At 34.9% G+C, this 24,000-nt stretch overlaps 1 protein-coding gene across 1 annotated transcript in view; it reads right to left on the bottom strand.

The window, feature by feature from the left end:
- SAMSN1 (SAM domain, SH3 domain and nuclear localization signals 1) overlaps positions 1-22,456 on the bottom strand; it is a 55,671-nt gene extending 33,215 nt beyond the window's left edge. Inside the window, exon 1 of the mRNA XM_061133901.1 lies at positions 22,316-22,456. Coding sequence (XP_060989884.1) covers positions 22,316-22,372 — 57 coding nt within the window. The 5' untranslated portion in view covers positions 22,373-22,456. The remainder of the gene's footprint in view (positions 1-22,315) is intronic.
- Positions 22,457-24,000: the final 1,544 nt, after the last annotated feature.

The following is a 24,000-nucleotide window of genomic DNA, read 5'->3' as shown; positions in this document are numbered from 1 at the left end:
CATCAAGACAGAGCTATTATATAAACAAACAGGTATCAACAAAAGAGTAACTTAAATAAAAAAGCAATTCACATTTTAGATAATTCTTTGCTTCTGTTGGATTATATTTAGTCTTCAACTATAAATCTGTATAGTCTTTCCTTATGCAATTAGATATGTTTGTAAAATGACACACCTGTGTAAGATAATTTGGAAAAACTAACAAAATTACATGCAATTACCCTTTGACCCAAAATTTCATTTCTAGACAACTAAATCAGATACACTTGAATCTAAATTGATTTGCACATCCACATTCAATGGAAATTTTTTATAGAAAAGCTATAAACCTCAATGTTCACCAGGAGAGGACTGATTGAATAGTATACGGTAAATTCAAATAGTAGAAATGTGTGCATCTGCAAAAAACAGAAATATATCTCTTATCTGATGTGGAATGATCCCAGGATATAGTGTATGTGAAAAAAGTCAAACATAGAAAAATGTACATAATAAACTGCTTTTTATCTAAGAGTGGAAACACATCTGTATGTTTCAATACAGGCAAATATGTATTTCTTTCTTAGAGAAATTGGGTACAATAAACAAAGACAAGGAAAAGAAGGGAAAACAAACTTTTCTAAATATGCCTTGTTTCATCAATTTGACTTTAAAACTATGTAACTTTAAAAAATATTTATAAACAAATTTAAATAAAAATAAAGGCAATCCTTAACAATTCCAAATAAAGATAATGAATCTAATTTTATTTTGAATTGATGGCCTAGAGAGAGGAAATATTTTAAGCAACTAATAAAAAACAGTAATTTGATGGTTTAAAGAACAACAAAAATGACAAATTTAACCTGTTTTCCAATCCCATTTACAACTGCATCCAAGAAAAGTACCTAGAAATAAATCTAACTATGGAGGTAAAAGACATGTACTCAGAAATCTGTTAGTCACTCATGAAAGAAACTGAAAAGGACTCTTACAAATAGATAGACCATGCTCATATATTGGAAAAATTAATATTGTAAAAATTATCATATTACCCAAGGCAATCTGTGAATTCAGTGCAATCCCTATCAATATATTAAAAGTATTTTTTACAGAACTGTATGAGTTCACAAATAATTCTAAAAATTGTATAGAAACACAAAAGACATTAAATAGTGAAAGCAATCTTGAGAAAGAAGAACAAAATTGGAGTAATCACACTGGCTGACCTGAAGCTATACTACACAGCTACAGTAATCAAAATAGTATGGTACAGACAGAAAAACAGGGACATAGATTAATGTAACAGAATAGAGAGCCCAGAAATACACCACATAGTCAATTCCACAACAAAAGGAGCAAGCATATATAATGAAGAAAAGACAGTTACTTCAACAAATGGCATTGGTAAACTGGAAAGCTATATGCAGAAGAATGAATTTGGATTATTTTGTCACAGTGCATAGGAAACTAAACTCAAAACAGATTACAGACTTAGATGTAAGACCTGAAACCATAAAACTACTAGATGAAATCATAGGCAGTACATTCTTTGACATTAATCTTAGCAATGTATTTTTTGGATATGTCTCCTCCTGCAAGGGGAACAAAAGCAAAAATAAATGGGAATACATAAAGCTAAAAAGCTTTTTCATAGCAAAGGAAATCATCAACAATACAAAAAGGCTGTCTACTGAACAGGAGAAGATATTTGCAAATGATATATCCAAAAAGTGATTAATATCAGAAATATATAAAGGAGTCATAAAAGTCAGCATCAACTCCCCTCCTAGAAACCCAATTTAAAAAATGGAAAGAGTACCCGAGTAGATATTTTTCCAAAGAAGATATACAGATGGCCAACAGCACATGAAAAGCTTCTCAAGATCACTAATCATCAGGGAAATGCAAATCAAAATGATTTGACATTTAATAATGTCAAATGACTATTATCAAAAGACAGCAAATAGCAGGTTTTGGCAAAGATGGAGAGAACAGGGAACCATTGTGCACTTTGGCTGGAAATGTGAACTGGTGCAGCCGCATTGGAAAAGTTAGGAGGTTCCTCAAAAAATTTAAAAATAAAGCTATTATACAATCCAGCAATTTCACTCCTGGGCATTAATCTAAAATAAACATAAACACTAATTTGAAAAGATACATGCATCCCTTTGTTCACTGCAGCATTATTTATAATAACCAAGATATGGAAGAAACCTAAGTACACATTCATATGTTAATGGGTAAAGAAGATGTGGTATAAACACACACACACACACACACACACACACACACAGTGGAATAAAAAGGAAGGAAATCTTGCCATCTGCAACAATGTGGATGGACCTAATGGGTATTTTTTTAACTGAAATAAGTCAGACTGAGAAAGACAAATACTGTATGATTTCACTTACATGTGGAATCTAAAAATCCAGAACAAATGAACAAACACAACAAAATAGAAATAATCATACATACAAAGAACAAACAGGTGATTTCCAGAGGGGTGGGAATGGAAGGATGAGAGAAATAGATGAGGGAGATTAAGAGGTACAGATTTCCAGTTAAAAAAGAAATGAGTGAAATTGTGAAATAGAGTCAATCATTCAATAATAGCATAGCGTCTTTGTATGGTAACAAATGGTAACTAGACAGCCTGTTGATAATGTTGAAATATATAGAAATATTAAATCATGTTGTGCACCAGGAATTAACATAGAGGCGTAGGCCAATTAACTTTCCAAGTGGCTCAGGGGTAAAAATAACCTGCCTGTTGATGCAGGAGATGCAAGAGATGTGGGTTTGATCCCTGAATTGGGAAGAACCCCTAGAGGAGGAAATGGCTAGCCACTCCAGTATTCTTGCCTGAAAAATTCCATGGACAGAGGAGCCTGGTAGGCAACAGTTCATGGAGTTGCAAAGAGTGGGACGTGACGGAATGACTGAGCACGCACATGCACATAGGTCAGTTACACTTCAGAAGCTAACTCAGAAAAAGAGATCAGACTGTGGTTACTAGAGGTAGAAGGGGGAGGGGGAGAGGGGGAACTGGATGAAGGTAGTCAAAAGGCACAAACTTCCAGTTATAAGTATTAGGGATGTAATGTACAGCTTGATAAATATAATTAACACTGTGGTGTGTTATGTGCAAAAATTAAGAGTTCTCATCACAAGGAAACTATTTTTAAAATTTTTGTTTCATATCTGTATGATATGATGAGTGCTCACTAAACTTATTGTGATAACCATCTCATGATGTATGTAAGTCAGATCATTATGCTGGGTACTTTAAACTTACACAGTACTGTATAGCCAATTACATCTCAATAAAGCTGGAAGGAAAAAAGTTTTTAGTTTTAACCTGTTTTCAGTATTCACACCATTATTAATGACATAGGTATATATAAGTGGGTATGTTAAGGGACAATGAAGATAAATAATGGTGTTAATGATATTTGAAATCAGACTTATTAGTCTATATTCTCCAATTTTTGATCTTGTCATACCATAAAGCAAGGAAGCTTTCAAAGATTCTGGAGCCATTCCAAAACAACACAATGGCCATATTAAAAATATTGTCCCTGGGATAAATTGTATCCAAGTATGGGACAAGTGGAGTATCAATAAGAATAATAACTGAGGTACATTGAAATATATATGTCTGAATTCATGAGTTCATAATGATACTAACTAAAAAGAAAAACACCAGCTGTTACTTTTGAGATGTTGCAGCCAGATTATGAAAACTGACAAATAAAAGGAAAGACAAATATTTAATCTGTCCTTCTTGTATGAAACATAGTTTAGAGTAACAAGATACTTAATTAGGGAAATTTTTTCTCTCCACGTATATGTGTGTGTATAGTCTAGCTAATTAATTAAGTGATGAAATTACAAAAGTACCATTTTGTAAGTCCCTAATGCAATAATGGAACTTCCCAGGTGGAATGCGGTAAAGAATCCACCTGTCAATGCAGGAGACACAAGAGACAAGGGTTCCATCCCTGGCTTGGAAAGATCTCCTGAAGTAGGAGATGGCAATCCACTCCAGTATTCTTGACTGGAAAATTCCATGGACAGAGGAGCCTGGCTGGCTATAATCAGTGGGGTCACAAAGAGTTGGACATGACTGAGCATACACACCAGACAACCTATTTATCTATCCATTCAGTAGTATCACTATAGGAGGAGACAGAAACTAAATACCTAGGAAATTTTAAAAAATGAATGAGACAAGTGACTAAGTCTAAAATGAAGTGACACTAGAGATGACAGTGCAATAACGGGTCTAGGCAACGACCATCAATGGCTACTAAAAATCACAAAAAGAATGAACCAGAATATGTGCTTCATAATGGAAGCATCTAATATCATTAATGAAATATTCTTTTAAAAAAAAGTGCAATCACACCCAGCTTCTGAATCTAACTAGCAGATCACAACAAATAAGACAGAGGAGCATACTAAAGGACATAAAAAATACGATGTCAATCAGAAAAATTTAGGCAATGAGAAAATCTATAGGACAAATAACCTGGCTTCTTCAACTAATCAACAGAAAGAAATAAAGGAGGAGAAGGAAAGTATAAATTAAGAATCTTTAAGAATTGCATCAACTAAATACTGTACAATCCATGGATTGTGTTTAGATATAGATCATGTAAAGTATTTTAGCAAAAACATCCAGGAGACAACTGAGGAAATTTGTAAATAAGTAACTATATGATGTTATTAAGGAAGTATCTTTTTTTGTTGTTGTTGTAATTCAAAATAATCTAGTGAGGGGCAGGAAGTATGTGAGCATAAAGAAGACATGTGACCTCTTGTTATTTAATGATTAATTAGGTGATGCATATATGGGGTAGATTGTACTATACTGTGTTTACATATACTTCAAAGTTTCCAAATAAAATGTTGGGTTAATAAAAGAACCAAAGGTAAAAAATAATCTACAAAGAGTTAATAAGGTGTGGGAGTAAGGGGGGCACATGGGAAAATCGTATCTTCCTCTCAATTTGCTGTGAACCCAATACTGTTCTTTAATAGATAGTCTTAAAAGTTAATGGTTGCATAACTTTCTAAGGAGCCAATTTTTAAAGATATCATTAACATCGCTTAGGTCATGTTTGTTTAGAGGTATGGACAAATTTAAGGAGAGAATAAAGTTTTGGTTTCTAAATTTATTTTAGTACAACAAATGTTTCAGTATAAATGTGTATTGTGTTATCTTTTAAAGACTATCTGGTTGTGTAGCACAGATTACCCTCTTCCATATAGTCTACTTGGTGTACACAGAAATAGAGATGAATAAGTGACACTTGGGCTTCCATGGGGGCTCCGTGATCAAGAATTCACCTGCCAAAAGATGCAGGTTGGATCCCTGGGTCAGAAAGATCCCATGGAGAAGGAAACGGCAACTCATTTCAGTATTCTTGCCTGGGAAATCCCATGGACAGAGGAGCCTGGTGGGCTACAGTCCATGGGGTCGCAAAGAGTCTGACATGACTTAGTGACTGAACAACAACAAAAAATGGCATTTGGGGTGTTTAAACACATCTGTGTGTTTTGTGTTTGTGTGTGTCCCTACACAATGCAATGAACAATATGTAAGAACTTAAGAAAAGATTCTTTTTTGTTAGTCTCATTTCTTCTCTAGTTTTGTATAACAATTCTAATCATTATAGAATGTGAAGCTTCATATGAAGCTTGTAGCATTCTTGAAAATCATAGAGCCCTTCTCAATTAGGAAATTGTCATGGGAACCAGAACTTGCAAAAAAAAAATCCTTTTTTTTTTTTTCCCAGTTCTCCATCCTGCTGTACTCTCTATTATATCATTCAATTACAAAGTTTTAATCCTGTTTTCTGCTTTCAAAGAAACTTGCTACTAACCTGGATGAAAAGTATATAAACTTAGCTTGATAGATAGCACTAAACTGGTTTCTTAAAACAATGACCATCCCAAATTTATCAACATGAAGAAGAATTAGGGGGTCTCTCTTTTGGAATGTAAATCAACCTTTTGACCAAAACCAAAAGAACTGAACCCTTATTTTCATTTTTTAACCACTGTCCAACTTCTGGGATCTTCAAGTAAAATCTTATCTCCAGCATGACTTAATATTTGGGTAAGGCATCAGCGGAAAAGTTTCACAGTCTATTTCAAAGAAAAAATTTGCATATATGAGTCAGACATCCGCAGTATTTTGAAATACACTGGCAAATAAGAATTACAGAGTGCCAACGCGTTCTCATATCACCTAAATATCGCATATAGAGCCTTCGTTGGTGATATGCTTGTAAAGTTCAGGATTATGTTTCAGCACGTGCTTGTATGAATATTCTGTAATATGCCCAATCTCAATAAGCTTGTCAGCCTTTATCCAAAGGCATTCCAGGATCTAATTGTTCTCACTAACTCAGGTGCTGAGGTCTTTTGAAGAGTGTGAAACAAGTTTAACTCACTTAAAATAATCTGTTAGGATTGCCTCAGTGTTAAATAATTACACTATCATGTGGTGCTGACGGAAGACAGTTGTTTGGCTGCCGGGGCCCGAAGGCTGACAGACAAGCAGAGTGTGAAACATGACCTTCAACACTAACATTAACCCCAAGGAAAGGCAACTCAGTGCTCAAATATGTATCAAAGCTCTAAATATTTTTACATCTGGATTCTTAGAACAGAAGTTGGTCTATTTGATCTCTTTGGTTTAGTATTTTTCGTGTCAGCTGCAGACCATCTAAAGGAAGTGCAGATTCTGACTCCACCATAGTGTTTTAAAGTTGTGTCAAAATTTCCATGCTAGAGCTTTATTTTGAGAAGTTGGTGTGCCGAGAGATGTTTTCAGCAAATTGAAACTACCTCAAAGAAGATGACCTAAAGGAAACTATAACTAAAAACAAAAAAATCATTGTAGAATGAGCCATACCTGCAAAAGTGGTTATCATATCAGTCTATTTAATGTAATGAAAACAAGTTTTATAAATAGAAAGAACTCAAACTTTCAGAATTCGCAATCATACCGATGCATTACTTATTATCATGTCTCATGATTTGCATTGCATACATTGACTGTAAGTTATGATGCACTTTTAGGAATTGAATAAAAATTAAGATACTCTATTTCGTCTGAAAGGAATTCTTAAAATAAATAATACTGATATGTCTTAAATAACTTTTCAGGTAAAAAAGCATAATACAACAAAAGTTGTCACTTCATACTGCCAACTCTTTCAAAACCATATAGAATAAAAAGGAAATGGAAAACTTTAAAAAATGTGACCATTATCAGGTTATCTTAAATGTCTCAGCTCCTCATTTTTCCTACTGTAAAACTTCTGCTTGACTTACTCACTCCTGTATCATTATTATAGTACTTATTTTCTATTCCTTCTTTCTAATTGCTAAACCCGTAAGCAAGTACACTAAATGGTCCCTATTGACCCCTGCAGAAATGTTTCATTATGACCCTTCTTGGAAATCAGTTTCCCTAGGGTATCCACTTTTGTAGCTGCTCTAGTTTACAGTAGCTTCTCTGCCTGTCTTCAGGTTGGAAGGCACATGTGTGAACAAAAATCTCTCTCTACTTATGTCTTCTTACCCTTGAGGATCTGTGTTGATTCTGCCTTCCGAACCTTCCACCTAGACTGTTGGAAACGCATATTTGCTCACTCCTCTCTTTGGGGAGTTTGGCCACATAATGCAAAATAATGTAATATACCACACACACATTCTTTCAGCCTCCACATCTGCTCAATTCTTTCCCCAAATCTCTGTTGTTGGCATTTATTCTTATTGTTGTTCAGTCACTGAGTGGTGTCCAATTCTTTGCCACCCTATGGACTGCAGCATGCCAGACTTCCCTGTCCTTCACCATCTCCCCGAATTTGCTCAAACTCATGTCCATTGAGTCAGTGATGCCATCCAACCATCTCATCTTCTGTCGCTGCCTTCTCCTCCTGCCCTCAATCTTTCCCAGCATCAGGATCTTTTCCAATGAGTTGGCTCTTCACATCAGGTGGCCAAAGTATTGGAGTTTCAGCTTCAGCATCCTTCCAGTGAAAATTCAGAGTTGATTTCCTTTACCATTGACTGGTTTGACTTGCGTTTGTGTGCGTGCATTCTAAGTTGCTTCAGTCATGTCCAACTCTTTGTGACCCTATGGACTATAGCCTGCCAGGCTCCTCTGTCCATGGGACTCTCCAGGCAAGAATACTGGAGTGGGTTGCCATGTCCTCCTCCAGGATATCTTCCTGATCCAGGGATTGTACTTGCATCTCTTATATCTCCTGCATTGGCAGGAAGGTTCTTTACCACTAGCACCACCTGCCACCACACAAATATGTCATTCCTGCATCAATGAAATAATTTTCAGCCCCTTAGTCCCAACTCTTGACTCTCCAATCATCTAAAATCATACCACTGGACTCCTAAAGTACCAGTTTTTATCATTCCCTTCTTCTCAAAAAGCAAAGCTTGTTGCACATTGTTATGATGGCCACTGAGAGATTGCTCCATGCCAAGTGATTTATCTATAATCATTTCATTAAACAAATACAACTCTCCTTTGAGGTAGTTCTTGTTTTTTCCAGTTTACAGATAAGCAAAACTGAAGCTCAGAGAGTTTCAGTGACACTTCTTTAGTTATCAGGAAGCCCTAATTTGGCATGTTGTACATTCATGATTCCTCATAGGATCAGGTAATATTAGGCAATCTGATTAAGCAGAACTGACACTCCTTGCTGGCCAAAGTGGACACATTCAATTATGTTTCTAAGCTGCTTCTCATGCTATTTGTCTCTCAAGGAATGTTCTTCCACTTTTCTTCCTCCTACTCAAATCCAGCCCATTCTTCAAGGTCTGGATCAAGTTATACCTTCTCTATGAGACCACTTAACCAACCCTGCATCATTTTAGCACACAATGATTGCCCCTGGTCTTAAGTGATGTAGGACCGAAAGAGAAAATCCTACAGTTAGGAGGCTTGAGAAAACCACAGCAGATGACAAATTTCACACGTTTCTTGTGAAGTTAAATGACAAAAAACATACATTTCCCAGTTATACAAAAGCAAATTATGACATGTTATAGTCAAGGAAAATGACTTGCTGATGTTTAATTAAAGAGTATAATGTTTCTACATTATGAAATTTGGTGTAAATATACCAAGTGACTTCTATGGCTAATCTTTGTGCTTAGAGTCAGGGTTGTCTGTATGAATGAGTTAAGAATCTATCCTGGAAGAATTTACGCTCTATTAGTGCTATCAATTGATTTCTATTGAAAAAAACTAAACAGAGCCATTTTCAAATGAATGGCATACAAATATAGAAGCAATTCCTAAAAGCAGATTATATTCACACACACAATAAATTAATAATGTATACTATACGTCAGCTTGGAAATTTATATTCATCATTATTTATATTTGCACTGACTACTTAATACACAAAAGGCATTTTGTATGCATAAGTCTATACCTATATTATTGATAGTCTCAAAAAAAATACACTAACATGATCTCAGATTTTGGACATGAAATTAGCTGAAATCAATACAATTTGAGTTTGCTTAAACATCTTCAAAAATTATTTACTCTAAGAGGTTGTATAGTTCTTGACTGAGGAACAATTTAGACATTGCCAAGTCTGAAGACAATAATTGCTAAAATGAAGATAAAGTATTAGAACACATTGAACCACGCATTGTGTATTAAAAGGAGCAAAAGATGACAAACAACGTGTCTAGTGTGTCTGAACTCTTCACTTGAACATAATCACTTGGGGGCATTAGAGAAGTGTTGTATGTTCACAAGAATCATCACTAGGATTTCCCATTTTCTGGATGGACTATCTTTCCAAACCAAAATTGGCAGGAAGTTTTCAGTTCTTGCAGCAGCACGGATGGTTTGTTAGGACCTTTATGGAGAAGGCTATGTTGAGAAGCATTCTGAAGCTATTTTCAGGCCTAGAATTAGAGGTCATGATAACCATGTCTACCAAGTTTACAGAAGATGGTATGTGTTTTAGGGAAGATGGTGGGAAGAGGATGAGGAGTTACAGGTAATATATTTTATGTATTTATCATCCCTACTTAGTGATAAGTGTTTTCTGCATGAGAAAATTTCCTTTACTAATTTTGTTTGCTAGGCACCTTGATAGAGAGAGAAAATGGTATAAAAAAATTGCTTCAAATTTTCCAGTTATAAGAAAGATGTAAAATCCTCCCATAAATTTAGACATTGACTTTCTGTTGTGTACATATTAAACTTTTCTACTTATAGACAAATATTAAATAATATTTTAACTATGGTCACTTCATTGTCTGTTATTTTAATCTTATAATCATTGAAAGCAAATAAATAATTTTGCATAAATAGTTCTACAGAGTAGCGTATGGCTAACAAAAGAAGATAATACTGAATATCATGGTTAAGGAAGCCAATAGTTATTTAGGAGAAGAATAACTTTGAATTAATACTTAGGGCAAGCCTTATGATATTGATCATAATCTTAATGATCAAATATACTAACCTACTCTTTGATTTACCTACCAATGAAATGATATCATGTGTATTATGCATAGTATCATTAATCTAGAAGACAAACTATTGAAAGCATAAAAGTTATGCTTATTCAACTTTATCATCAAAGAAATTTTTAAAAAGCAAGAAAACTTTTTACTAGTTAAATTGAACTGAAGATTCTCTTTCAAGGATTTAGATTAAGTCTTTTTCCTTTTCAGTAATCAGAGGAAAAGTTGTGAAAAATTTTACTAGTTAACATGTGGTGGAAGAATGTAGAGTACCTTTAAGTCCATTAAGATACTTATTAACATATTTTTTTTTTAATTTTTTTTAATTTTTATTTTTAAGATACTTATTAACATATTTAACAGTTGACTGTGTTGACCCAAACTTTAGGTTCCTGAGAAATTTCCAAACCAAATTTACTAGTCAAATGTTTTTGCCACTAAATCCAATTACTCCACTTTTTAAAATAAAATAAAATCATCACAAAGAGGCAAACAGTCATAGTACCCATTGGTTTAAAATCACAGTTAAATAAAGGTGTGAAAATTAAGCTGGGAGAATAGAATCCATTCAATAAACTCTCCCATCAAATTCTCTGGAACAAAAACTCTCCTTTACCTCCATTAGTCTTCAGCTTCCACCACATTCACTTGGCCTCTGGGTACATAATAACCTTTCTAAAGTTCTCCCCGGGAGATATTTTAGTCATGCAGGGATCTCCTTGAACACAAGTAATGACAAACAATAAGCTAATTCTCAAAAAGTTTTTTTTTAAAGTCGTTTTTACTACTTTTATGAGTGTGTTTGATGCATGATTTTGGTCCCCTGATTAATGGACACCGCCAGCCCAGCTTCTGGAGTTGTAACGTTTCTGTGAGCTTCCCTCCAGCAGAGCTCGACCATTAATCCAGTGGCATATGTCAGCCCAGCAGAGCAAGGTCACTCTTCTGCTTCAAGGGGAACCTTTTTAGAAATAATAAAACTGACAGAAAGTTCTTTTTTGCATGCTTTATGCCACCTGAGGTTGAGTGCTGCAGTTAATATCATAAAGCTTATAAACATTCCCATCTCAGGCAGCACCTGCTGACACTATGCTTAGGGATTTAAACGTTTTTTTCTTAGTAAGAACAGACATGTTTATGTGGGGCAAATATACAGCGTGTAATCCCAAACAGGAAAAGAATAGGTAGAAAAAAAATCGCTGTAGGTTCATGCTAGGATATTTAGAAGAGACGTTTAGGTTCTATAACTTCTTCACTGTCAATTACATTTCTTTTCCTTTCATCATATTTGGATTTGGATATAAAAATATTTTAGTCTACTAAAAGATAAATAGTGGTGTTGGAAAGTAATAGTAGTCACAGAAATGAACTCAGTATATGATAACTATATGTTCTGATAACTGCAAAACATCTATCTTTGAAAGAATTTTATTTTTAAAATTGTTAATCTTTGTTTCATTGGTAGTGGGTACATTAAAATTGGTATATAATTATAGTGAGATATTTGTAGTCTTAAAGTAGATCGTTTGAAACTTATAGACAGCTTAGTTTAGAAAAGATGATGACTAGATAACAGCTAAAAATATAAATAATACATACCATAAGCATTACAACATTTATATATTGAGTTATTTTTCTATTACTCGTAATTAAAAAATCAAAGCTACCTAGTAAAACCATGTGATATTCAGAAAAAAAATTTAATATCCAGACTAATGTCATATCACTATGTATTGTTATACTGCTAAAGGTAAATCTGTCTTGAATCTTATTCTAGGAATTTAAATTGTTAAAATTATGAAATGTGTAGAAAAGAAATTTCATTATTTAGTTGTCTTTACTTTATGTGTATAGAGAAAATGCAGAGCCAGTTGACAACTGAGGCTAGTCCTTCCAAGAAGCCAGTGCCTTGGTTTGGTCTCCATGTCCGATGTCAAACTGTCACATTGACAGATACAAGAACTTCAAGCTTTCAAATATAAATGACTTGCAGGGGTACTTACTCATAAACTAAACTGATAGGATACCAAAAATAGCAATATCAGGTGTTGATTAGTTATGAGAAATTCAACTGCCAAGAATGCATATTCTTGTTGACTAATCAAACAGTTGTCTACCCTAGAGACGTGGAACACAAAATCATTGTTGGAAGTTTAATTAGTATAGTAGAGACACAGAAAAGTTGTATTAGATTATATTAAGGGCTAGAGATACAAAGTTATAATAGCCTGAAGTATATAGTTCACCTAAGTGAGCAAGTCTGCTGAGCCTAATGGAATATTTGCTTCTGCTGATATGCATTATTCTGCAGACTCAATGGTAAATTCTGTTCTCCCACTCCTTTCTAAGCACCCTGAAAGCAACACTCTTTGCAAATGCTTTTTTCCCTCCTTCAGACAGATTACATTACAACTTTTGATTACTGTTTTGCTCATTACATTCTGATGATAAGAATGGTTACTTTGTTTTATGTGGGTGTTGCCCAGATCTTTATCAGTGACCCATTTACAAACTATGTCTTGGAGTAGTGTACTACTTTAGATGACTTATATTATCCATTAGTCATTTCACAAGTATTGTGCATATATTGAGAAATCATGCCTATATTCCATATTATAAATATTTTTGATGGTAGTCAAAGTTTAACAGAAACCACATGGAGTTTGAAAGTTAGACAGAGTTCAACACCCTTTGTTCCTTACAGAAATTGCATAGCTACAGGTATGAATAAGATACATTCCTTGTTCCTAATGGTAACTCCATTTGGGAGGACATATTAGAATAAACTATGGTAAAAGAAACAATAGACGGACGTGTGGAACAAGTACTATTAAACTAGAAAGGAGGGAGAGATTATTAATCAAACATGGACATTATGCTAGGAATGTTACACATGGTAATTTACTTAATTCTCTTATCAATCTTCTGTGATGTGCTTTACCACCACCTCTTCTTGAGATAAGCACACGAAACCCAAAAGATGTTTAATAAAGTGTTCAACGTCTCATAGTTAAATAGGACCTCAACCCTGATCTACAAGACTTTAGTTCATATTCCCTCCTGCTCTGCCAGAATGCTCTCTTAATGTACTGCCTTGGGTTAACTCTTGGAGGCTTCCTTGAGGGAAGGTATTAAAATATAGATTTAAATTCACGAGTTGGGAAAGATAGACAAAGGCATTCTAGGCTAAGCGAAGCACAAACAGGAAAGTATGAGTGGTCAGAGCTTTTCAAAGATGAGCTCTGGATATACAAAGAGAGACACCAGGTTATGTGCACAGAAGGACTGAAGGGGAAGCAAGTAGTGGCCAACTGCTGGCCTAAAAGAAGCCTAGAGCAGATTCTTCCCTTACGACCCTCAAAGAAAACCAGATCTGCCTCACCTTGATCTTGAACTTTGAACAACCAAACTGTGAGAAAATAAATGCCTGTTCTCTAAGCCACCCAGCCTATGGTATTTTATTATGGAAGCCTTAGAAAACTAATACAGACTAGGTGAAAACTTCCAAAACTTTTTAAATGAGGGGAGAAATGGGACATGACCAGCTGTGTTGACAAATGGCTATCTTTAGAAGAATCACCACCAGACAACTTCAAACTCTCTTCTATTCTTATTAACCAATTCTTAATGGAGGACGTTTTTGTTCTCTACTAAGAAGCTAATTATAAATGTCTTATTTCTAAAAGTTCACCTAAATCCTTAACACTGGAAAGAAAGAGAAATGAATTAGTTTGGGAATGCTAAATTTGGAAACTTAGATATTTGGAGTATGGGCTTAATTCCATTATAACACACACACACACACACAGACACACACACACTGCACACACACATAATCTTCAGGGATAATGAAGCCATTTGTCTCCTTAGCAAGGCAAGGAAAGATTAAAGAGAAAAGTGTTTCATTAAATTGATTTTTAGCAAATCCAGTGCATTGGTAGTCAAGGTAATGACTTTGTACCTTCCTGTAGGATATAATACCTACATTTCCAAGGAGAGTCTACACTTCCATCATTTCTCTCAACCATTTATTTTCAGAACTTTCTATATACCATCTGGGCACAGTGGTTTTTCCAGGATAGCCAGTCTATTTGGTACTCAACCTTTGCTACTTGCCTGAATAAAACTTGATTAAAGATTCATATTCAATAAAATGGGAAGGCTAGAGTGAATTGGTACTTTGTTTGAAGATAATTTTCCAAGCCTGAAATTAGTTACCACTTTCAAACAATTAAACAAGCTGAGATAAGCAAATTATTAGTTCCTCTATTCTGATTCAAGGTGCCCTAGAAAGGAAAATCAAATCCAATAGAAAACTGTGTTTTGAGGAAAGAGGTAGAAACTTTTGGGAAGTGGAATATTCATATGGGCCTAAGTGTCTGGTGGCTATGAACAGAGGGATGAGGGCATTTCTCCTTGACATATGAACATGAGCTGGAAGCAAGAACAGGGCAGGAACATGGCAGCATTTCTGTTTACCACCATTAGAGTCCATGTGTAAGTTCATTTTTTATATCTCCAAATGTTTACAGTATGTACAAATAGATCTCCAACTCAACATCTTCTCAGCACCCACCCTGCCCCTTCTCTTGCATGAGTCACCATCATCCTTTCCTGGTTTCTGTAATAGCTTCCTAAAGGGTCTCTTTACCCTGCCTCCTCCCTCACTGTCTTCAGTGTGTGTGAAACACAAAAGCAAGAATAAGCCCACTAAGATGTAAGCCAGATTTTTCTCTTTTCTTCTCAAAATCTTTTAATACTAGCTCAAATCCTTATAATGACCTAGAGGACCCACTACATCCAACTGTTTGTAATTGCTCTTCCCTTTGTATATTCTGATTTATTGTTTCTCAAATACACCAGGGACACTTACTCGCACCTTCAGAATTTTGATCTTGCTCTTCCTGTGGCCTAGAATAATATTTCCTTATTCAGTGTCATGGTCAGCTCTTCATTTCCTTCAGATCCTTTTCAGATGTCCCATTTTCACCAAGTCTTCCCTAGTCCCAAATATTTCATATTCTTCCTTCTCTTCTTAGCACTTATCATTACTTAGCACACTATGTAGTTAACATATTTATCTTGTTTATTGTCTGTCATCTCTAATAAGTATAAATCCTATGAGGACATGAATTTTTCTTTTATTCACCACTGTATTCCCAGCATGTGGTCTATTATTGTCCATAGTAAACACTCAATAGATATATACTGCTTTGAAGAATGAATGAAAGAAAGAAAGAACGAATTAAATTCTAAGTGTTTTGAAGAGATTAGTAGAAAAAATTTCTCCAGATTGGAAAAACCTTAAACATTCTTGATGGCACATTCCACATTAGGTAAATCAGAATATTTGAAGATGGAACCCAATAATTGATATTTCTTAAAACTCTTCAGAGATTCAAATGGGCATCTAGGCTAAGAGACAACAATGTAGACATCATTTCCAAACTTGAAAGTCCTTACAGAATGTCTGGTTATCTCATTACAATGTATATTCTGATTTAATAGGCCTGGGGTAGGCCAGACAGTGCTTTTCTAACAAACTTCTAGAATGCCAATATTGCTAGTCTGTAGGACCACAATAAGTGGCAAGTACTTAGAATCACCTTCAACCCAATCTTGGTGGCTCAGTGATACTTTCTACCATGGTCTATCCTCTATCTTCTTCTGATTTATGCTATTTGTTTTTAGGTTTGCATTATAATTTACTTTAAATATTAATTGGAAAACTATGGCATAAATACCAACTAAATACATAAGTGAAGAGAACATTTTAAGAGATTTTTTTAGTTACACAGAGAAATAATAACCAAAAGTAAAAATAAACATTTATTTATACCCACCCTTTTTTAATGAAAAAAGTGGATTTAAAGTATTACCTACATTGTATATTGCATACCTTACTTGGAATCACGTTCTTTCAAAATCCAAAATGTTTAACTGAAAATACATAAATTAAAATCTGAAAAGTATACCTCAGATGCTGATGCAAAAAGAAGTGCATGTATGCTAGGTCACTTCAGTAATATCCGACTCTTTGCAACCCTATGGACCAACCCTATGGACTGTAGCCGCCAGGCTCCTCTGTCCATGGGATTCTCCAGGCAAGAATACTGGAGTGGGTTGCCATTTCCTTCTCCAGGGTATCTTCCGCATCCAGGGATCAAACTCATGTCTCTTAGTGTCTTCTGCATTGTGAGGCGGGTTCTTTACCACCAGGGCCAATCGGAAAGCCGCAAAAAGGAGGAGCAGATGGGAAACCCCCAGATTTAGAAGAAAAGAAGTTGTCTTGTATACGCTCACATCAACTTTTTTAATTTTTTTTTGCCAGCTATGCTATCTTGGGCAAAACTTTTCGTATCTACAGGGCTGTTTTCTTTTCTGTAAATTGGAGGTTAGAGGAAGGAGTTCCATAAGCCTTTGTGCAATTACTTGGTCTAAAGTAAGCACCAGTTCATATAAACACTTCACCTTTTTTCTTAGACTTGGTTAGATAAGAGTTAAAAATATATCTTAACAGTCTTGATAGGAAAAGCAATGAAGAAAGCTCTTTAATGCCACAACTATGTGTCATCCTTGTCTAGGAGCATAAATTTGCACAGCGGGCAGTGCAGTGAAAACAACTCATAATCAACTCATCACCTCTCATCATTGCTAGGATCAAATGCAAATGGGAAAGAATGCCACTTCAGTCATTGCTAGTGAAAATTAGCATCTGTGACACTAATGGTGTCTCATTTAGTATGCACTTTAGATTTTAAAAAATGGTAAAAAAAAAAAAAAAAAAAAGCGCTATTTCCAGAACTGCCATTATTCCAATGTTTTCCTTTAAAATAACAGTGGTATTTGAGTCTCCTTTACTAAAAGAAAAACCTCAGTTAAAATTTGTTAACACAGATCATTAATCCCAGCCAAATAGAGGTCAACTTGTTCTAATTACAGTGGCAGAGCTTCCTTTGTGGGGTCTACTCCTTTTCTATTTTCAAAGTTTCTACCTTATTTCCTGACCTGGAACAGTGGTCTACTTGTTATGTAACAATGGAACACTCTAGGGATTCTTGCACAACATATTGGAGCCTTTCTTAAAACTTAGAAATGAATTACATGTATTTACACCCATACGTACAAACTTTCTTATGTACACACTAACAGGCTTACAAACAGGAATAATGAAAATGCATAGTACTGGTCAGTATTCATATTTGAACCAGGTTGCACACAGGATATCAAGAAAATTCATTCCTTTTACAAATATTTATGAAGAGCCTCCTTCATTAAAAGTATGCTAGATTTAGGAGGGAAGTACATGCTTATACTTATCTTAATACTAGATCATGATATTTTTGACAATCTGAACACTTGAATACTAGCAAAGTTGTTCTTATTGTTGTTTTACAGTTTAGTTTTAAAGCCTGGGTGGGCATCTGGAGGGATTTGACAGGTGGAATTCTTGCATTTAATTAGACAGGAATAGAGAACCTCTAAATTCCTTTCCAACTTACAGGGGCTCTTAAAGACACATTGCCCTGGCTTTCCTTAAAATTCAGCTGGTACCTAAGACAGAAATATCTACAGTCTCTAAGCTTGTAATGGTGGCATAATAGTGAAGGAGTACTGGAAGTTGACATATGTATTTCACACTACACAGTTTGGCTTTTTTTCTGTGTATCTTCGTTTAAGTTTATTAACCTTCTCTATACCTTCTCATCTATAAGGCTAAAAAGAGATATTCTGTCACAGAAACCTTACAAATATTAAAAAAATTAATGTACAAAAAGTTCTAAACACAGTCACTGGTATGTAATAACCCCATAATAAACATAGCAAACTAGCACAGTTCAGTTGGAAAAAATAGTTAAGGAAAATCTTGTTTTATAATTTAAGCATTTATAGAATGTAATGAGATCAGGAGCTTCCCTGCTAGCTCAGCTGGTAAAGAATCCACCCACAATGCAGGAGACCCCAGTTTGATTCCTGGGTCAGGAAGATCCCCTGGAGAAGGGGTAGGCTACCCACTCCAGTATTCTTGGGCTTCCCTTGTGGCTCAGCTGGTAAAGAATCTGCCTGCAATGTGGGGGACCTGGGTTTGATCCCTGGGTTGGGAAGATCCCCTGGAGAAGAGAAAGGCTACCCACTCCAGTATTGTGGCCTGGAGAATTCCATGGACTGTATAATCCATGGAATCACAAAGAGTCAGACAAGACTGAGTGACTTTCACTTCACTTCACTAATGAGATTATATATTTTGAACTCTGAGTCCTAGATGTGCTTAAATTTTTTTACATCACAATAAATAGTAGATACTAGTGATGAGAAGGTAAAAACAAAATTCGAAAAGGAAAGTACAGTACCTTTCTAATATGTTAAGCAAGGCTATTTTGGACTGACTAATCTAAATGTAGACTAATTAATCATTTATCAAAAAGAAAATTATCAAATGTCTTTCTTAATTTGGAATTTACCTATACCCCATAAAGAGTTCCCTTGAAGTAGGAAATGGTAATCCACTCCAATATTCTTGCCTGGAAAATTCCATGGACAGAGGAGCCTTGCAGGCTGTGGTCCATGGGATCACAAAGAGTCAGACAAGACTGAGTAACTTAGCACGCGTGTGTGCACACACACACACACACACACAAAGAGAGTTGTGAGACATGAATTATAACAGTTCCACTTATGGAATATTTCTGGTCTCTCCTTCTTAACCTCCACTATGAATCTGTTATAATACATGTGAATGCAATCGGTCCTATTTATGAACTATTTGAAGAAAAGAGTCCATACCAAAACTGGAGAAATCGAGAAATAAAGGATGAAAAAGAAGACATACTAATCAATTATAGATGGTAAAACTGTACTTTAATGTGTTTTGATTTTTTTGATATATGGACACTGATAAATCTCATAAGAAAATAATAAATTATTTTGTATATAAGCTTGTAAAACCTATTGCTGCATTATATATCCATGAATGTTTTGAACCATCTTACAACCATAGGACATATTTTAAAATATTTTAAAATACTAATAACAAAGTCCTTCTCCATTATTTCCATTTTAGATGAACAGTTTCATAATTCATATTTAAAGAGTAGTGTTTGGTATAATATGCGTTCATGATTTGAATTGGGTATAGGGGTTTCCCCTATGGCCCAGTGGATAAATAATCCTCCTGCCATTGCAGGAGATGGGGGTTCCATCCCTGGGTCAGAAGGATCCCCTGGAGAAGGACATGACAACCCACTCCAGTATTCTTGCCTGGAGAGTCCTCATGGACAGAGGAGCCTGGTGGGCTACAGTCCACGGGGTCACAAAGAGTTGGACACAATTGAGCAAGTAAGCACAGCAGCACATTAGGTCACCCGGACTAGAAGCCACAGGAGTTAACATGAACTGCGTGACTAAATAATAGTTTCCTCATTTCTAATGTGGTTGCTTCTTACCTACTTTAGCACTTACAACTGAAAAACAAGGAAATCTCTCTCAGAAATTTTGAAAGAATACAGCACAAGGGGGCTTCCCAGATAGCTCAGTGGTAAAGAATCCGCCTGCCAATGTAGGAGACAAGCTTTGATCCCTGGGTTGGGAAGATCCTCTGGAGGAGGAAAAGGAAACCCACTCCAGTATTCTTGCCTGAAAAATCCCAGGGGCAGAGGAGCTGGGCAGTCTATAGTCCACAGGGTCGCAAAGTGTCAGACACGACTGAGTATGTATGCTAAAAACTGCAGCACAAAGAATGTACGTTTCTGGGTCAGGAGATGTGCATGATTGTCTGGATGCAGTTAATCCATGTAGACTATTGCCTATATTTCAGACTGGTTTCTTGATGGTTCTATTCTCTCTTTCTGGACACAGGCCCTATGTTCCCTCCTAGTCAATAAAGAATTTGAAATCCTCATTCTACTAGTCATTTATTTGTAGGAATCTCCACCATCTCTTCTGGATTTGGCTCTTTTTCCATAAAATACATAAAGAAAATTACCCAGTAAAATAAATATGAATTAAAGCAAAGTTGTTTCTAAGACAGAATTATAATAATTAGAAGAAAATATTAACTCCATATTAAAAGGAAAGGGTTTAGTTGGAATGTATGAACAATACTTTTTCATATACATTCACATACCTCTTTAAATTCATATAAAATGAAAACATCCATCTAAAGAAAACAGGAATCCATTCACAACAAAAAATGTTTTCAACATGACTATTTTCTGTGATATATTTTGCTCTCAGATATATACTTTATCAAATATATTTTTACTTTTATGAGTAAGAAACTCAGTAATATGAACAATATTCTGCTTCTATTACAATAGTCCCTGCAATTAAGGCAAAAGAGAATCATAGACTAAAATATCATTTTGAAAGTTGTTCCATGACATAAATATGATAGCTCACTACATAATAGGGTTCTTATGAGGTACTCTAACTTTAAATTGTAAATACTTGGATGGAAACCACTGCTTTGAATTAACTTTTGTGATTTCCCTAAAACCTAGTTTTGTCAACTCAATATTGGTTTCATTTAATCAAGCAAATTTTGTATAAAATTAATCTTAAATAGAAAGGTAAGCAATGCTCGTTGTACTCTTTGGGAAATGTTACCTTGCATTTTTATTCTACTAGGGGAAAAGACAGAAATCATGATATGCTTTCCAGCTATATTTAAGTAGAAATGCTTGCCTATCCTTTATCAGATCTTTTTTTTTCCCCAAAAAAAATTAATATTGGAAATCATTTATTCTCAGTTTCCAAATATCAGAAATCATTTATTTTTAGTTTCCTTCAGAGAGGTTTTGTGGTAACTTGCAAAGAGTTATAAAACCTAAAATATTGACTATTGTTCAATGCCATGACAATTCAAAAGTTCACAATCAATTACCAATTCCTTTCTCTCTGGAAGGTACCAAGCAAATAAATTCCAGTAATAGATAATAAATCAACCCTCTAAAAAGACATTTGACCACAGTTATTATTTATTTACAGGCATATTTAAAATGCTTACCTAAGAAACTAAACAAATGTATAGATTTTGGAAAAATTCACTGACACCAGTATTTCAGAGATATTTTCCTTTATGATACTAATGAAACTAATTTAGAGTCATACCATAGAATCCAAACTTTGTTATCTCATACCCTATTTTTAAGTAGTAGTTAGCAATTATTTTCAGGACAAAGAATAGAATAACATTTCAAATAGAATCAGTTCACAAATCTATACATATATGGAGCTTTGATGCTTCCCAAACAGCCCAGTCCCCTCTCAAGTAGTGGAGCTAGTTCAAGAGAGAAAGTAGCAAAAATAGCCACTATAATAAGCTGTAATATTTTAGTCTGAAGAAATGAAAAACATCAAGTATTCAATCAAAACATCTCCATTTTGTAACCTTCTCATAATGCATTATGAAAGCATGAGACTCTAAGAAATAAAATGTACTCGGTAGATTTTTAAATAGACTTTGCCACCTTTATAGTTATTAAGAATATACACAAAGATTTCATAATATCAGTCTTTCAAACAGAGATCACCAAAATGATTTCCATGGAGTTGACAGTATGAGCTCAGAGTTCAGTTACAGTTGTAAATAATCAAATATGCCCTATAAGATAAAATTACATAGACAATAATTGTCAGGTATCATTTAACAGCTAATGTTCGATTCAGTTTTTCCCATATTTGCCATGAAACTTTCAACCATATGGTTGAATTGATTTCTTACGGGCAGAAAAAAACCATGTGTCTCTGTGTGCGTTCTATTAAATAGCTTGGTTTTGTTTGAGTATGGATGAAATCACCATACCTTAGGCTTTTGATGTTTTTCCTTCTCTGAAACATTGGATGGTTTTCTCTTCAGCATTTTGAATTCACACTACTCCGAATGAGTGCACTTTCTGTTGCTACAGAAATGACTGACTGTCAGCAGTGCGCTGTCTATGATATACGGCCGCGGAGAAGTTTGAGTCTAGTAACCTGCCACTTCCTCTTTTTGGTCAGGATATGACTTCACATCTACATGGGTAAAGTTTTTTTTTTTTTTTTTTTTTTACAGAAATTCTTTGGTAACTTTCTAACATTCTGTTCTTGCTATATTCTATGAGGTAGATCCCTAAACCTCACACTTCAGCATGCCTACAGTTATAAGGGCCATGAAGATTTCAAAATAACACACATTTTTTCAGTTTATAAAAAAATAAAAATCTGTAACACATTCCGTGAGATAGAGAGATGATAGGTAGAGAGATAGGTAGAGAGATAGATAGAGATAAGTAGAGAGAAGAAAACATCTGAGCTAATAAATGAAGCAAAACTTGAGATGTGAACTTTATAGTATGTAAAAAATGAAGAGAATACTCAGGGTAGTCAACTTTGCATTCCTATGTAAACCTTATTGGAAGATGTAATAAACTAGATTTTAAAGAATACTAATCCTATTTAAAGCATATATGCACATTTTAAAAAACAGGATGGATGAAATTCATATAAATAGGAATATGAATCCAGAAGTAAATGATTATGCATATTGTTACTTTGTGAACACATTACTAGGCTGTAAAGTGAAAGTGAAAGGGAAGAAGCTCAGTTGTATCTGACTCTTTTCGACCCCATGGACTATAGCCTATGAGTTTCCTCCAGCCATGGAATTTTCTAGGCCAGAGTACTGGAGTGGGTTGCCATTTCCTTCTCTAGGGGATCATCCCCACCCAGGGATCGAACCTGGGTCTCCAGCATTAGAAGCAGACTATTTTACCGTCTGAGCCACCAGGGAAACTCCTTATGTTGTAAATTCCTGATTAATAAGAAAATCAATTAAACTGAACCCTCAATTAACCAGATGTCTTTCTGCTACAAACTGCATTGCCATATGTTGATAATTGCTAATAGAGTGGTGATCCAGTGGATCAATGGTACTTTCAAATGAAGCATCCCAAGTCCTTATTTAATAGTCCTGAAGTAGAGCTAATATGACTTAGAAAGTATTTCCCCATCAAACTAAAGGATTTAGCATTTTTATTATAATGTCAAAACCAACATACCCAGGAAAGTAAAAGCAAGAAGTTCAAGCTTTCTTATTAATTAGGGATTTACCAAAGGGAGACTTGGAAAATGTCTGAAACTCCACTTCTATTAAAATCAGCTTGTGAAGGGACTCAACCTAGATTTTGTTTATAAAACCCCTGAGTTGAAAAACAGTGTTACCATATTCTTAATGAGCGGCTTTTCTAGGTGAAAAATCAACTGACTCTATTTCTCAGTCTTTACTCATTCCTCTAAGCTCCTCCTCCTGGAAACGCAGTTCTAGTGTTCAAATTTCACTGATTCATTTACCAAATATTAAATTGTCTGTTCTGTGCTGTCTGATAATATATCAAGCCACCTGACTAGCTAAAATATAGTTTATGTTCTGTAACAGAATCGAAGGAATACACTTGTCAAAATTATAGTTACTATGCTTCTCCTACTGGATATTAAGAGCAAGATTATATT

The sequence above is a fragment of the Dama dama genome, chromosome 31, assembly GCF_033118175.1.
Source record: "Dama dama isolate Ldn47 chromosome 31, ASM3311817v1, whole genome shotgun sequence".
NCBI lineage: Eukaryota > Metazoa > Chordata > Mammalia > Artiodactyla > Cervidae > Dama > Dama dama.
Note: the sequence above shows the minus strand (reverse complement) of the source record. Positions and strands in the feature narration are given on the sequence as shown.